The 16,725-nt window shown below is 42.9% G+C and overlaps 1 protein-coding gene across 3 annotated transcripts; it reads right to left on the minus strand.

Moving 5' to 3' along the window:
• Positions 1-1,808: 1,808 nt before the first annotated feature.
• Positions 1,809-16,496, minus strand: relb (v-rel avian reticuloendotheliosis viral oncogene homolog B). Of its 3 annotated transcripts, none has more exons than XM_031743992.2 (11): positions 15,518-16,496; positions 15,350-15,424; positions 14,420-14,601; positions 10,812-11,087; positions 9,869-10,035; positions 9,679-9,770; positions 9,427-9,558; positions 9,188-9,292; positions 7,683-7,898; positions 6,245-6,316; positions 1,809-4,405 (listed from the first exon to the last, which is right to left on the minus strand). In XM_031743992.2, exons 1-11 carry the CDS (start codon positions 15,549-15,551, stop codon positions 3,981-3,983), a joined length of 1,776 nt encoding a protein of 591 aa, XP_031599852.1. In that variant the 5' UTR covers positions 15,552-16,496; the 3' UTR covers positions 1,809-3,980. The 3 variants fall into 3 exon arrangements, with proteins under 3 accessions (XP_031599852.1, XP_031599853.1, XP_031599855.1); XM_031743993.2 differs by having other exon boundaries at positions 15,350-15,421; positions 15,518-16,495; XM_031743995.2 differs by lacking the exons at positions 14,420-14,601; positions 15,350-15,424; positions 15,518-16,496 and adding an exon at positions 12,816-13,253.
• Between the last annotated feature and the right edge of the window lie 229 nt (positions 16,497-16,725).

Below are 16,725 nucleotides of genomic sequence, written 5' to 3' on the forward strand. Positions count from 1 at the left end.
ACGGATGCCCACAGTCAAATACGAATATTAAAGCACAGCTACAACGATCTCTTTACCACTCGGCAAACACAAGTGTATAAAAATGTGTTAATAACTTGTGTCATGATCATTTAAAAAGCAACAATGGGAACCACTTTATAAAGGGATGAAAATTAAATATTCGTATTAAATGTTACTGCTGGAAAAAGCCTTCTAGGCTTGATTTAAGTAAATGTTAGTAATTAATAAAAAAGGACACCCGCTCTCAGTTCTATTGGGACATTAATAAAAATCTCTGGTGCTTAATAAGATTAGGCAAATACAACCTCAGATGAACGAGTTACACTGCACCATTACTTGTTTGACAAAATGCAGAGGCAGTGTGAGAAGAACTGAGTACACCTCATGATTCAAAGCCTGGAGATCCACTTTTACTAGCAATAACTTTAAATGAATGAATGATTTTGGACCACTGCTTGTTACTGCTGGGCACAGCATTTCAGTCAGGTTGGGGTCTGGACTCTTCCTGGGCAACTCCATTCTTTTTTTTTAGTCAGAACTTTAACGTTTAACATACTAACAGAGAGTCTGAGGTGTAACCCTTGTGATTTTTTTGCAGTTTTTCTGCACAGTCTGACTTCGGGGGGGTAACTTGTTGGAGAAGCTTGGCAACCGAATGATGGAGTTCAGATTATTTAGAAATGGCCTTACAACCATCCCCAAACTGATGGGAAGCAACAGTTGCTTCTCTAAGATCAGTGCTGATGTCTATCATCCTCTCAGTGGTGTATTAACACACACCTGAATGCTCCAGACCAGCAAACTGACATAGAGGTTCATAGAGCTCCTCACAATTAATCGAGTTTATTTTATTAGCAGCGCTTGGCTGATCCTTTCCTTTTAATCCCTATGGAAGCAGTAAGGGTGTACTTAGTTTTTCCTCGCACTGCTTTGGCATCTTAGCTTTTGTTAAGTAATGAACCTGTGTAATATTTAATGCTGTGTCAATCATTTTTCGGTGTATTACCTGTGTTTTATGACGTGGTAAGGTCAAGATTATTGTTATTATGTCCTAAAATCTAAAACCTTAGTTCTCTGTCATTTCCAGCTCCACATTTTTATTCTTGGACTCTACCCGAGTTTGTTTGCATGACAGCTCAAAATCAATGATTCCTTATTTATCGTATACTGGATCTTTGTGAAGCCCCTCGGCCTCTGTGACCATGTTAAGTATATCTCCGCTCACTGTCATCACGCAGCAGTAGTATCTGTATTATTAATAAAATGAGTAAGGTTAACATCCCTGTGTGTCTCAATCGCCAAGTTTCCCCAAAAGGAGCGGAGTTACAAAAGACTGGGTGTTTCACCAGAGTCCACAAAAACCAAAGAGAAAAGCAGAAATAGGGCACGTTCCCAGACTGGATTACTGTAAGAAGTGATAGTCATGTTTTAGGCAGAAAAGGAAAAGAAAAAAAAGAGCTATTGTTTCTTGTGAGAGGCTATGACTAAAGTGACCTCAAGGTGTCTCACAGCCATAAACAATAGGGTGATTTATGTCCTCTGGGTTTCTGTCTAATGGGTTGGACAAACAAGTACTTCAAGGTTCTCTTGAGGCATTGAAGATATTTTAAACTGCGATATGACAAGCCAAAAAGCATCTTGGAGATGTCGAAGCTGCCAAGAATCATTGTTTTTATAAGTGAGAGAGCAGCTCAGGAATGTGTGTGGGCGGCAGCTGAATCGCAGCGCCTACATCCCCTTTAACACACTCTAATCTTTTATTTCTGCCTCTCACTCTGCCTCAACAGGAAGTAATGACACAACAAAAGTTACACACAGACATTTTATTTTTTTCCGACTACTGCACTACACTGAGTGGGCAGACATGTGATAAGGTGCGATTGGAAATTCAAATGCTTAGCACGAGAGCGAAACTGACAAACAAAAGGAACTGACACAAAGAAAGCCAGGACTAGGAAAAGGGCTGTTTTCTATTACATTTATGTTGATTAAATATTAAACAAGCCAGCGGCTGTGACGGCCAACAGAGAGCAATAACAGACAGAGACAAAGAAGAATTGATCTCCAACCACTGTACTTGAGACTTTTGGTGATAAAAAAAAACCCTTTTATGCTGCCGGCAGCTTCAGCTAAGCAAACAAAACAAATCTTGCACAAACATTTAAAACGTGGCATTTTAGTCTCACCTCGTAACTAAAAAAGACTGCAATTATGGAAGTTTACAGCTTTTGTGGAGAAGTTTGAGTTCTCCTTTTAAACTCCACACTGACTGTAAGCCTTAAATTAATGCTTGCAGCATTTATGGAAAATAAGGAATGCTAACTTGCTCCCGAAGACTTGACCAGCAAGGCTTCAGGAGCTAAGGATAAAAGGTTACGAGGTTAAATACAGGGCAACGTCGCAGAGGTGTGAAACCAAAACAGTCTACAAGCCCAAAGTGCAAAGCAGCAGCAGCAGGAAAGAAGGCCCTCTGCTCCATATTGGTTTTGCACTCTAGCAGAGCAAGTGCAGCAGATAACTCAGTACATGAAGATTGTTCACAAGTGGATACAAGCACCAAAAATGCGACGTATATTCTTCTATGATTCAAGATACTCGAAGTGTTTGTTATTTTTATATTCACTAGTTTACATTTGACAGCATTTCAAGTTGATAATGACAGACGACACAAGCATCAATTGAGGCTGCGTTTTGGGGAAGGCCCTCATAGGGGACTGGCAGTGGGAGGTTCCTGTGTGCTAATGAAAAGTGAACGAACTGAAAAAGCTGAACAAACAGCTTGCTGATCAGGCCTAATATTATAACCACCTGCCTAATGCTGTGTTGGTTCCCCTTTTGCTGCCAAAATAGCCCTGACCCATTGAGGCGCAGACCCCACTCGACCCCTGGTAAGTTCGGAGGTGGGGTCTCCTTGTTTGTCCAGCAGGTCCCACAGATGCTCGATTAGACTGAGGTCTGGGAAATCTGGAGGCCAAGTCAATGGCTCAAAATGTTCCTGAACCTTTTTTTACTTGTGGCAAGGTGTTTATCCTGCTGAAAGAGGCCACAGCCTCACCATTGGTATCTGTGTGTGTGTATGCATGCATGTGTGTGTGTGTGTGTGTAGCTTACAAAACTGCTTTGAGTGCCAGCTCAGACAGAAAACACTCAGATGGAAAAAAACAAAAAACAAACTGATTGTAAGTTCTCACAGAAGATCAGACACCGGTGTGAAACTTAGCTTAAGGGTTCAGTACTGACTAACTTGGTGTATTTAGGTTGGTTACATGAGTAAGCCAATAAAACAAACAGCTTAGCAGCGCAGTGGTGCATGGGTCTCCTTGGTTAGGTTTAAACTCTCCAGAGTCATGCGTGTCAGGTTAACCGGCGATTCTAAAGTGGTGTGATGGTAAATGGCGTGCCCCACCTCACACCCATTGTCTGGAATGAACTGGATAAGTGTGCCAGCATGAGAGCGCTGAGCCGAGGATAAAGGAGCTTTGAACCAGTGCCATCAAAGGGGTAAAAGTGGAATCTCTCGGCCTGCAGAGCTATGCGCAGCCTTAACTGTCATCAGACCATCGGAGCAGCATGTAACATGTGTCAATGCAATTATTTTGCTTAAGTCGGAGTTATACCTTTGACTCAAAGTCAAATCCATTAAAAATCAAGAGAAAACCTCTGAAATGTATTAAATGGATGATATTCAGTGATGAAAGTTCAAGTGGCTGATGGGATTTTTTTTGACTCCAGAGAGACAATCATATGTATTTTGGTACTTGTATCCACTTTTGAAGGATGGTTTCAGTTTTCTGCTGCGCTAATCAGTACCAGTCTCATACGAAATACAAAGCAGGCGATAGCTTGTTTAGCTTAGCACAAGTTCTAGAAACAAGGGGAAACTAGCTTAATGTGCACACATGACAGTGACAAAACTGTCAGCAAGGAAATGTTAAAAGATGACAGAAACAGAAACAGCTGTAAACGGTGCTACACGATCCTCATAGTTCCTCTTCCGTTTTCACCTGAACCGTGCCATCCTGCGGCTCCAACTGCGGGTTCTGGCTCTCGCTGACGAGCATGTTGAATTGCAAGTCACTGTAATGGGAAAAGTCCTGGGGGAAGCCAGAGTTCTGGTTGAAGTTCATATCCACGTTAGCAAAGGTGGAGGCAGTGATGTCCAAGTTACCAGGCACGAGCGAGGTGAAGTTCGGGTTATTGAAGACCTCCCAAAATTCAGGCATGTCTACCAACTGGTTGTAAATGGCTGCCTCTTCGGTGTTTGAATCGATTGGATTGCAGTAATGCGGTTCCGCCGCAGCGGGGATGCCGGGCAAGACAGGGTGCGACCGCTCTTGTGGCGACATCATGTTTTGGGCCTCTGGGAGGAACTGGATGACCTGATCTGACGCAGGTGCGCTCTTGGCTGAAACAGATTACGTTACAGAGAAAACAAAGCTGTTAGAAACATGATGAATGGTCAGTTATTAGACGGAGGACTTTGTACCTGGATTGTGACATGTGATTCTCGACCTTTTTTAAAAAGCACACACACACAGCTGCCAGTCTTGAAAAAGGTCTTGAGATTATGGGAAACCTTTGAGGAGAAGTGCTGAGCCAGCTGTCTGATCATTTTGAAAGGTGTTTGTCTCATTGTTAATCTGTAGTACTTTATGCCACAAGGACTGTTTTGCCTTGTTTATATCAGTCAGACCAGGCTATGAAATGGAAATAACTGCATGAAAAACCTCCAAAACAAGCACACAGCTGAGTCGACATCAACAAAAACTAACCTTTACGAAGGCAGAACCTGCTGCTCTTTAGTTTTAACCTTTTGTACAGTTTACCCTGTTGCTTTTAACCCCTTTGTGCTTTTATTACACACCATCTTTATCTTGTTTGGTGTGTCTATATATATGTATAACACATAAAACTCTGATAAGCCAGTCATATAAATGACATGTCACATAAGGAGTATTTGTGGCTGATCACTTCCTCTTTTTCATTTCTGTGTATTCCAGTGGTCCATTTTGGCATTTTTGGCAAATGTCATGTTATCATGTGATCTGCTCTTCATCATGCAGTGATGAGTAGACAGAAAATGATGAAGTGTGATTTTTTGAAGGGCATTGTGATTCGTCCCAATTACTGAAGCTGCCACGTTTCTAATAGTGCATCTTCAAAGCAGACGTGTTGACTCTTAGTAGGTGTGGTTAATGGCACAAACACCAACTCAACTGTTCCACTGAGGTTTCTGTGTAATTCACCCAAGTGAGCGTGACCAAGATGCCCGTTTTTTCACAGGAAAATAAATGAATGGCTCACTTCCACCTTGTTTCCACCAGTGCAGTGCTGGTGTGGAGCTGGTATGGGGGGCTTTCTGAGGAAAAAAGCTTTGAGACCCAAACGCTACTAGCAGGTGTTGGAGTAATTTCCATGCAAAAAAAAAAAAAAATGCATCTGCTAGTCATGGGTGAAATTCCTGCCGACTTAATTTAGTTTCAGTTTTGGTGTCAGCAATTCTGTGGCACCATCTTGGGCCACAATACCACCAGTCCTTTTTCAGGGGAAATATGTGGAACAGGTTCTAGATTATGGACTGGTACTGCATCAGTGGAAAAGGGGCTTTGCGGTTCTTGAAGTCAGGGAGATAGACTACAGTTTAAACCTGGATTTTGGGAAGACTGGCTATCATTTAACAAGCAGTTTAAACATGATCATTAATAGCTTTAATCTGTGCTGAGTGTCAAGTTAAAACATAAATAATTACATTCATTTAAAGGTACTTTATGCCTTTTGCATGATGAAATCCAAGGAGTTTAGATTTAAAATGTTGGTTTGCTGTGCTTTTCCTGTTGTTATAAGTCTGATTCAGTAAAAGGACTAGATGTTACAATCCCTGACAATGCATTGCTTTAAATGGAGAAAATCTTGGGGGATGGCTGTTATGAGGAAAAGCAGCCCAGAAACTTTACCAGCAGCACACATCATTGTGTGCCTCAATTTTCGTTCTTTTACCCAAGCTAATCTGCCATTTTTCCCTGCTTAGGTTTAGGGATTAGAGATCTGATCTAAATTATTATATTAAAATTTGGGACACATCGTCAGTAGTTAAAATGTTGGTTTGCTGCGCTTTTCCTGTTGTTATAAGTCACAATATTTTGAGTGAAAATATGTAAACACGGAGCCAGAGAGGTGGCACGCTGAACAGTTCACATGCTGAATTGTAAAAGCACAAAGATCAAACTGAGAGTCTGAACCTCACCTGTCACACAGGGCTTCTCCGTGAGGTTCACCTCGGACTTTAACCTTGTCTTACGCTTCACCTCGTACGGGTCTGAAATGAGAAATGAAACGTTGTCACTGTTTAGCAATAATCTGCTGCATCTGTTTTTTAATTTGTGAGCACTATGACTGTCAAAGAGGAGAGAGGGCTGGCTGACATGATGGAGAGAAAGAAGGTGGCTGTATTGAGCGTGCAGGAGACCACGTGGAAAGCCCAGGAGCGCTGGAGGTGGATTCAAAATGTTCTATTGTGGTGTAGATAGTGCTGTGGATGCGCAGAGTGTCAGACAGGATCATGGGTGTGAAGGTGGAAATCAGAGGAGGGGTTTTCAGTGTTATCTGTGCGTACGCCCCACAGGTTGGATGTCATTTAGAAGAGAGAGGGGAATTCTGGAGCAAGTTGGATCAAGTGGCAGAGAGTGTCTCCAAGGGGGGAGAGAGACGGACAGAATTCACTGGACATGTAGATGAAGGGAAGAGAGGTGACGAGGAGGTGTTGAGTAGGAATGGTATCAAGGAATGCAGAAGGAAAGATGGTGCTGGCCGTGGTGAACACTTTAAGAAGAGGGAAGATCATAGCTGACGTATATGTGTGGAGGAAGGTGCACCCAGGATGGCTGCAGCTGCAAGGTGGGAAAATGTACCACATCAGTATGAGATGATAGTCTCAAGGGTGATTTTGGAGATCAAGTAAAGAAACTAGGTAAAGGCAGAGTCGATGAATAAATGGTGGAAGTTGAAGGAGGAATAGTGTAGCACAGAGTTCAGGAAGGAGTTGAGAGAGGCTGTGTCTGAGGCTGTGTCTGTTACAGAAGAGTTACCAGATTACTGGGAAAGTACGACTAAAGTGTTGAAGGAAACTTCCAAGAGGGTGTTTGGTGTATCCTGTGGACAGAGGAAAGAGGGCAAGGAGACCTAGTGGTGGAATGAGGACGTACGGAAAAGAATTCAAAGAGACTTACAGTGAGTTGTATGTGAGGCTGGACAATAACGAAGAAGATAAGGGCTTGTATTGATTGGTTAAAGTGATCTAGCTGGAAAGGATGTGCAGCAGGATGGAAACATACTAACGAGTAAGAAGAGTGTGCAGAGAAGGTGGAAGGAGTACTCTGAGAGATAAAAAGACAGAGGACGACAGATAGAGGACGGTTAGTGAATCAGAAAGTGCAGTGAGGAGGAAGTGAGGACAGCTATGAAGAGGATGAAGAACAGAAAGGTGGCTGGTCCTGATGACATAAGTGTGGAGATGTCTAGGAGAGAGGACAGTGGACTTTATGACCAGAAGAAGGAGGGAGACAGGAGGAAAAGTGAATCTACAGGGAGTAGAGTTAGTGGAGGCTCATGAATGTAGTGAAGGAGGACATGCAGAAGGTTGGTGTGGCAGAAGAGGATGTTAGGGAAGTCCAGTACTGACTGACCTGGATTGCGAGGCAGGTACTTGAATGTAATGGGCTCGCTCTCCATCTGGTCTGAGATGCGACGCAGGGCCAGGTTGACTTCCACTTCCTCTGTGATGTCTTGGTCCTCGTAGGGCGGAGTCTTAAACACGATGGCGATCTGTCGGTGCACATCTGTCTGGGCAAACTCCCCGTTCGCCTTCCACGACCCTCGCCTGAAGATGATCTCTATGTCGTCTGAGGACCAAACACACAAAGCTCTTTATTATTCAAGAAACAGAACATGTTTGTGTAGGTTCTCATTCATCCAGGTCATGGGAGTATTTAACAAGAAGCTTCTTCAGCTCTGGGAGTCCCAGGTTTTATTACATTAGGGACCCCGTAATGGTCAGCACCTAGGCTCATGTGACCCTTGACTCCAAGGCCACCTTCCCGTTAGCCTTAAAAATCCTCTTAAGAGTTGCTAAAGTTTGACAAGAAATTTTTTCAGAAATGATCCAAAATACAAAGAAGACTAAAAATAAAACCTTTGTAGAGGAATCAAAACTTTTAATACTTTTATTCAAAGTAATTAGGTCACAACAGTTTTCTTCTTTAGGGCGCGTTACCACCTGGAAACCACCTACAAGTCCTCTTTCATCACATCTACACACCTTCTTCTTCTCTGACAGCATCTTTCTACCTGCACGTCTTCACTGCACATGTCCAAACAAACTCAGCTTCTTCCAGGTCTTTTCATACGTTTCATGCAACGTAACTGATCTCTCAGCTGCCTTCTTAACTTTTACTTTCATGTTGGTATCCTTCTGTCACAACCCAGTACCCTTTTCTTCACCTCTTTTTCACACCCCATTTGTTCTGGATGGTTGACCCCAAGTATTTAAACTCAACCACCTTCACCTCCTCCTCCATCCTCACCTCACCTCAACACATTTTCTACCTTACTCTTTCTCACCTTCACTCTTTTTCGCTACACAGGAAGCCCCCACAGCTCCCTGTGTAGACCGACACATCATATGCAAACATAATATTCCACAGAGTCAGACCTCATCTGACAGTTTGAGAAGCTCTCAAAGGCAATCCTCTGTGTCTTCTCAAATTCACTTTAAACCAGTCTGTCACTCCTACTACACACTATTGTCTCAGTGCACCCATGCATATCATGCACCGCTCTCACACTTCTCTCTAACCCTCCTGACTTCCTCATGCAGCACCGCACCTCCTTTCTGGGCACCCTGTCACATGCTTTCTCTTAGTCAAGAAAAACACAATGTGACTCTTGACCTTCGTCACGCTTCTTTTTACTATTTTAAGTTACAAAACTGTGGGTGTGTTTGGTTTTTTTGTTGTTTTTTTTAAATAACACGATCACAAAAATCTCATTTAAAAGTTAACTAAAGCTCCGAAGCCCTACACGTAAACTTAGATTGTAATCAGGCTCTTTGTCGCGTTTCTGAATAGTGGAAACCGGACTTGTTTTATGTAATCTACTCCTGAAACCTAACTTCAAAAAACTTTCCTGTTACCTTTCTGCACTTTGTCACATAACATGTAGACCTCCGTCTTGCCGGTGCAGGGACCTTCATACAGGTTCAAATGGGTGATCTTCAGCTGTGATGTAGTTGTTGCCTCTGGAATTAAAACAAAAAACAAAAAACATGCATGACAAATCGTGAGAATAGGGAAGTACGCTGCCTTATTTTTGGCGCGCTTGGTTGAAACTGTGGTCAAGGCTTTTCAGTGTGTTTGTGTGGTTATGTCTTACTCTTGTCATAAATGGGCTTCGAAACCACCGGGCTGAGGTGGTCTTTCCTGCCGTCCTGCCACTCGAGCTCGCACTGAAAGCACAGACGCACTGAATTCATGTCCATGTCTTCAATACCCTTCGAATGCCCGGCTGAGGGGAGAAAAGAGACAAAATAAGTCAGTGAGGACAGAAAAAACTGCCTTTATATATGTGAATGATGAGCAACTTGAACATTAAGGTGCAGCGTGTTGGCATACGTCTCCCACTCACTCTGAAATGGGTCGATATTTAGGCTTCTTCGCTTCTGAAGTGAAATGTCCAGCTCTTTCCGCCTCACACACTGAATACCGAGGTTAGCGAAGCTGGGTGTAAAAATGAGGGGAACTATTCAAATAAAATGTAAAGACACACCACGAAATTTAAATTATCAAAATGGGAGGGAACGAAGGCGAATGCTCACCTGTGACGTCGGTTGTTGCGAGGGTTGAATGTGACAAAACAGATTCCTGTACCATTTGGACAATCTTTACCCACGAGGCAGTGGGGGTGAGGCCGGTGTGGGAGGTCTTTGGTCACCAAGGAAACTGTGACGTTGACCCTCTTTAAGCCGTCGATGGAACCCTGAATCTGAAAGAAAGAAAAGAACAAGATTTATAGAAAAATCCAGAATAAATTCAGAGCTGCGATGCCTATTAATGTGATTTTCTAGATAGAAAACACAGAAAAAGTTGTCTAAAGTTCTTCATTTTTTCCCTGACCGACAGACCAAAGCTGTTGTAATATGCCAGACTAAAGCAGATAACCCTGACATCTGAGAAACTTGGCTTGAAAAAAGTTGAAATAAAAGCCGATTAACCTTCTCTACCTGTTGCTCCAGGCTTTTTTGGGTGTGTTTCCCCTGCAGACATTTATCTGGGGCACCTGTCAGACTTTTAACAATAGTTTCTAGAAGGTCAATACAGATTTCCTGGTGCATTAAAATAAAAAAATAAAAACAAAACCAAGTCCTCTCAGTTACCGGTTTCATCCAAAAATAATGACACATTAAAACCATTGTTCAATTCTATTAATATCCATTACGCAACCGGACATTTCCTTGACTAAACTTTATATAACCTGGTAACCAGCAAGTCAAAGTGTGAATGATCGTGGCGTGTAGATGTGTGTGGGAGTGTTTCTTTAGTAAGCAGCTCGGGGATATACCTCCTTGTATCTAACTGCACTCGAGCTGGGATTTGTGGGGACTTTCTAATTGATTCAGACAAACCACATTTTTTTCCTGTCTCCACCCATTTCAGACAGGAGGGGTCAAGTGAACAGAGTAAACAGGATCAGCTGTGGTTAAAAGTGCCTAACTGCCTCTGAGATCTTGTAAACTCCCCTTCTGAAACGCAAACTTCTACCTCTATTGTAGGCAGGGTCTTTTCACTGTGGGTGCTGGATGCCCCCAGGATGCTGCCCGCCGAGCGTCCTTCACATTCATAGCGAAACCTCATGCCTCTGTCTTTGGGCTCCTCCACTATCACGAGCTTGGGCTTGTCCAGAACACGCTCCAGAATGTCCGTGTCGCCCCGGTTCTGAGAGGACGGGATGCTGGAGTTCTTCGGGCTCAGCAAACACGAGGACCCTCGCCCAGAGGAAGGATGAGTCGATGCCATATCCATGACAGGGAGGACTGGCTGATGGGGGGGGGGGACAAGAAAAAGCAATTTTAAGCAATTGACTTAAACATATTTACCTTGCACTAGAAACTTCTGGCAGAAAAGGCAGCATAAAAAGATGCAGACAACAACCAACCAAGCCTCACGACTGTCCCTAAAGGCTGGTGATGCACATCAGATGAGTCTTTTATAACCTGATCTAATGAGTAAAGATAATTTCTGTACTAGAAAGGCTTCAAAGCAAATCCACAAAACATCTGAAAGAAGAAACAATACTTAAAAAAAAAAAAAAAAATCCCACTTTTTCCCCCCCACTGGTTTGTGTTTATTTTATGTTTTAACCATTTCTTCATCATGTTTGTGATCTCTGTGCTTTTTATTTCTGCTCTGGTCTTACCTCACGCCCCCACAGTGTTTTTTCCTATTTGATCTGTTTTAGCAGGAAAGTTAAAAGTCACATGACTCGACTTCATATTTCTCATGAAAACTTAATTTACACTCAGAAGTTTTCTTGCTTTGGATGTCCAAATGCAGTGAGTCAGTTTGCTGACAGCACGAAACGTCTCTCCAGTTGAACTATGTCTTTAGATTTCCGATCATCAACTATTGACCTTTCTCAACACTCTTCCAAGAAGAAAAACTGAACTTCTGCAATAAAATAAAAGTACTGGTAACTGCTACCCGTCAGACTCACAGCAGATGCACCTGTGGTATCAATTACAAAATCCTACGTCATCTTGTCCTTAAGTTATCGCAAACTTAGGTGCCCACGTCATCAGCCTCGGTGAGGTGACGACAATACATGATCAGCCTTTTACGGCTGAGGAGTAAAAACCTGAGCTGACAGTCATAATTCACTCACCAGATTTCCATCTCGATGCATAAAGGAGATGAAGTCACCAAGTCAAATACACGGACATTTGCAAACAGTCACAACCTTTAAGAATATCCACAGTTTCGAAGCAATGATTCACTCACTTTCAAAGCACAACTTCATAAAATCCTTTTAATAAAATGTTTCCCTTCCAAACTTCTAGGTTATCTAATTTAAAAACAAGTGTGATGTTTCAGTATTTCACTATTAAAAAAAATATAATGAGAGAACATGTTAAACTAAGTCACTCTATATAAAGCAGCTGAAAGTAGCTCCACCTTGACAAGCTAAAATACTACAATGGTACTTTTTACACACCAGTGTGTCTGTATTAACAGTCTAATGATGTTACACAGTTTTGCGGTTTTACTGCTGAAAGAGCTTTTCCCCCCCTCGATATCTTCATAGTTTTAATGAAGAAAAACAACCTCAAGTCTCCTGAGCAGTGATGACACTACAGATGAAGCATGCAGTGAAAGAACTGACTCATGGCGTGTGTTTCTTTTTGTTTTCTGTCCATACATGTGCTTTCTATCAGTGAGCAGAGTTAACCTCGTGCTCTGCGACTCCTCCTCTTGCATATGATGTCTTATTTTTTCCGTTACACCGCAGACCACCGAGCTTTTTCCGCTCCCACTCAAGACTTCGCATCTCTTTTTTGTCTTTGCTGCTTTTAGTTTCTCTCTCTTTCTCTGCAGTGCTCTTCCTCCATCCTCGCTCATTTGTTTCTGCCCATCGAGGCGCCTGATTGCTTTCTCTTACATCACCGTGAACCCAAAGTTCTCACAAATCAAGTTTCACCCGACTCACTGCAGTCTATCTGTTGTAGCTAATCTAAAAAAAACAGATGATAAGAATGATAATGATCAAACCTGCAGGTAAGAAAAGTAGTAAAGAAGTCGCCTCCTTTGTCAGACGTGTTGCTGTGAATCATTAAACCATCGCTGCAGAGATGTGGGTGATACCTCTGCATGAGATCATGTTTCATAATATCCTGTCGATCCCCAGACGTCTTTGGTCAAAGTGTTTGTATGCACCCCTGCAATCGTGTTAGCCCCCTCCCCAAAAAAAGAAAAGAAAAAAAAAAGGACTGGACCTTTCAACAAAAGCCTGCTACACCGAGCCAGCAAACGGAAATAGGAAGTCAGCTCAGCCTTACACCCTTCAGCCAATCACAGCACTGACACGGGGGTGAAAAATGCAACCTTTCGCCTCCGGTGGGTTTGGCTTGTAAACAGAAAGGATGGCAAACTGAAAGCAGGAGTCAGATTACAGCTCTTCCAAAATGTCCTCCCCACTCCCCAAGCCCACCTCCTCTATAACAACAACAAAAAAGCACAAAGAGGTGTGCCACACTCTCTCACAAGCTGCAAAACCTCTTCAAACCCAGCAACATAACCTGTGCAGCTCATTCACTAAGAGAAGGCTAAACTTGTCTTCCAGCATCCTTCATTATTACCCATCTGTGCGGCCACTACAGTCCCTCATCAGATTACAGCCTTTCTGAGCTTCCCGCTGCCTGTAAACCACGTGCTTTCTGGTAGAAGCCGGACCTGCCAAGTTGCCTAACGGCTGCACTGTGCCACACAGCAAAAAAGCCAACCGTCTGCAGGCTGCACATGAATCATGCAGCACTTCATACCACCAACATTCAATCCTCACAACAGCCTCATTATGAGAGCTGCAGCCACCCCCGAGGAGGAGGAACAGACGCTTCCTCTGAACGTGTTTTATATCAACCGCCTTTCAATAATAGCACAAAGACAATATGGGAAATAAAACTACTGTTGCTAATAATAAACCGAGGGAAGAGCACAACAACCTGCCCATCTGTGTGACTGCTTTGCACAAACAAATGATAAGAAGAAAACCTAAAAAAACCAATCAGAGGAGCCACAAGCAGATACATTTTTAACAGTTTCTTCTCATAAATAAAATGTTTTAAGTTTTAGCTGAATCCATTAACTGTTTTAATGTTTTTGTTGCCCAGCTAAGATAAGAAAAGGCTAAAAATAAGAATACCATCATTATTGTTATCATTGTTTATCAGTCATAACCTTTCTCCAGAAAGCTTAGACTCCAGTTTCCTACCTGTTATACAGTCATAGCAGCCAAAGTGATTGAATATTTACAAAATAGGCGCATGTACTGACATTTATTTCTCTGGTTTTTATACAAATTAAGTATCAGGTATATTAATTATGACTTGATGAAGCTAAATAGACCCTGTATTGAAGTAATGAGCGCAAATTTTTGCCAGGATCTGTAAAAATTATGCCCCTATTCACCCCAGATTGGCAACTTTCACAGCCCACAACTGATACAAACACCTCTCTGCTTGGCACCCTTGGGTGTTGCCAGCAGTCTTTCTGGGTAACGTATGAAACTGCTAAATGAGCAGGAAACCAGAAAAATCAACACCCTGCGTGACACCACCTAAAAAAACAAAAAAAAAACCCAAAAGCAAAACACCCACCTTAGACAAGGTGCCTCTTGCAACCAGCACCGGCTTGGATATCTGCGTTGGTTTGTGGATGGGGTTTGGTGGGGTTTGGTTTGTGGGGCAGGGGAGGGCAGTAGGTGGAGGAGGTGGTCCAGGTAGTCCAGATGGGGTGGGTGCTACCTGCTCACTTTCTGCGATATATTCTTGAATCAGGTCTGTGTGAATGAATACAAACTGATGGTGAATCCAAAGTGAAAGTGCAAATATTCTAAAAATCTGACACCGGTTTAGGGCAGCAGCTACTCTGTTTCTTTATGTTTTTGGATTAGAAAGCAGAAACACTTCCATTAACATCTTCCAAACCTAATAGTATATTACTGCAATCTATTTTAAGACGTGGCAACGTGTCACAAGACACAGTCTGTCAGAATCTGAGCGGTTACCACCTCACATGAACCGTTTCCTCTGTTTTGTTTTTGTCACTGGTGCATGAATCTGTGGCACGTTGTTTCAGCACTGCACCAATAAAAAAAACAGGCCTCCTGCCCTGTAGTCAGCCTCAGTTTAACCAGTGAAAGTGAATCTAGAGCAGTGGTTACCTGCAGGTAAATACACCTATTTTTGGGGACCAGTGGTTGTGGTCTGTCATGTCTGACACTTTGTCAGAAAGCATGAAACATTAAACAAAGCTAGCATCTGCAGCACAGTTTTCAATGTTAAATAAGAGAAATCAGCTGTTGTGACTTTTTTCATGTTTAATTTAATGTCCCAAATGTTGAGTTCTCCCTTTCTGACATCGGAAATAAGACAACCTAAGATTAAACAAGCAGGAACTCTGATGATGGTTTACGCCTCCTGCCAGAGGTCATCTCAGGTCACCGTAATTCCTCCCTGGTTCCGGCACATGCACGCAGAGCCAAAACAAAACAAAATAAAACAAAACAAAAAAGACCCACCACTCACCGAAATCTAGAGAGCCGAGGCTCGAACAATTGTCGTCCTGCGGGTCAATCCCGGGAAGGGGTGTTGTCTCCTCTGCTGTGAAAAATCACATGCCTCAGGATGATGTCAGCGCTTTTACGCACAAACACACGCAAAGATTCAACAGGTTTACAAAAGACAACCACCCACCAGAGGTACCGTTGACCATGTCCATGTCTATCATGGCATGCGTCCAGTCTTTAAGACCACCTTTAGGACCTTAAACTCCACCGTCGTGTCCTTGAATCCTTCCTTGAGTCGTCTCCAAACCGGATGACTCTGGGTCTTTTTCCGTCTCGGCCCAAACCTTCGTCCTGAACTCTGAAACAGCTCCTTAAACCACCTGTTAGACTGCACAGCGGCTCACAGCTTCTGTCTGATCCCTGGGAGAAGTGTCAAACCGTCTCGAAGCCATGTGTTGAAATATCTTACACGAAGTCATCTCCGCTTTTGTGTTTCGGACAAGCTTCGCGCTGATTGGCTGCTGGACCGCGTGGAAATCCCCCTCCGCGCGTAACGTCACCTCACAGACGGGAAACCCCCCCCGCGACAGCACGAACCGAGCTTTTAATCAAACCCTTGCCGCTTTATTGATTTGCATAATGCATCATAATGAGGCCAGAATAGGTCCTTTACCCTTAAAAGCCGATTTCCCCGCTTATTATGTATGTAAACTGATCGCACGTATCGGCGGCTCGTCTTGTTTTCATATCGGCTTCAGTGCATATGCAAATCAGTTTTTAACTATTCAAATGAGCCTCTATCCCAGAGCTCATGCACCTATTTTTAGCACAAAGAAGTCAAAAAGCCAGCTCTTTCTCAGCCACACGCCCTCTGAGGCATTTCTCCTGGTTACATCATGTCTTTATCACGCTTCTCCCGGTTCCTCCAATCAGGGAGAAGTGGGAATTTCATAAGTGCAAAGTAAAAGTTACAATTTCAAAAAAACAAAAACAAAAAACCCCTCCCATTAGAAACGGCGCCTCTTCTCCTCTCAACTTAAAAACTCTTGACAAACTGCTGAAAAATTACGAAGCGCAGCAGCGACACCTGCTGGTCGCCCAGAAGACAGACGATTTAAAGGAAATGGAAATCGAAAGCGGGGCCTTTTAGGGGAAGCAGTGACTCAGCAGGGAGCAGATTAAAAAACAAAAATTAAGGAAGCCAGCTGCAGGCATGACCGACACGCTTCAGCCTGAGCTCTGCAACCAGAGGATGCTCTGCAACCAGAGGATGATCTGCGAGTCCTCAGTCCTCCTTTTGAAGGCAACAGAAGAATATCCACAAAATTTAATATATATATATATGTATATATATATATATATATATATATATATATATATATATATTTTTTTTTT

The sequence above is a fragment of the Oreochromis aureus genome, linkage group 14 (assembly GCF_013358895.1).
Source record: "Oreochromis aureus strain Israel breed Guangdong linkage group 14, ZZ_aureus, whole genome shotgun sequence".
Lineage (NCBI taxonomy): Eukaryota > Metazoa > Chordata > Actinopteri > Cichliformes > Cichlidae > Oreochromis > Oreochromis aureus.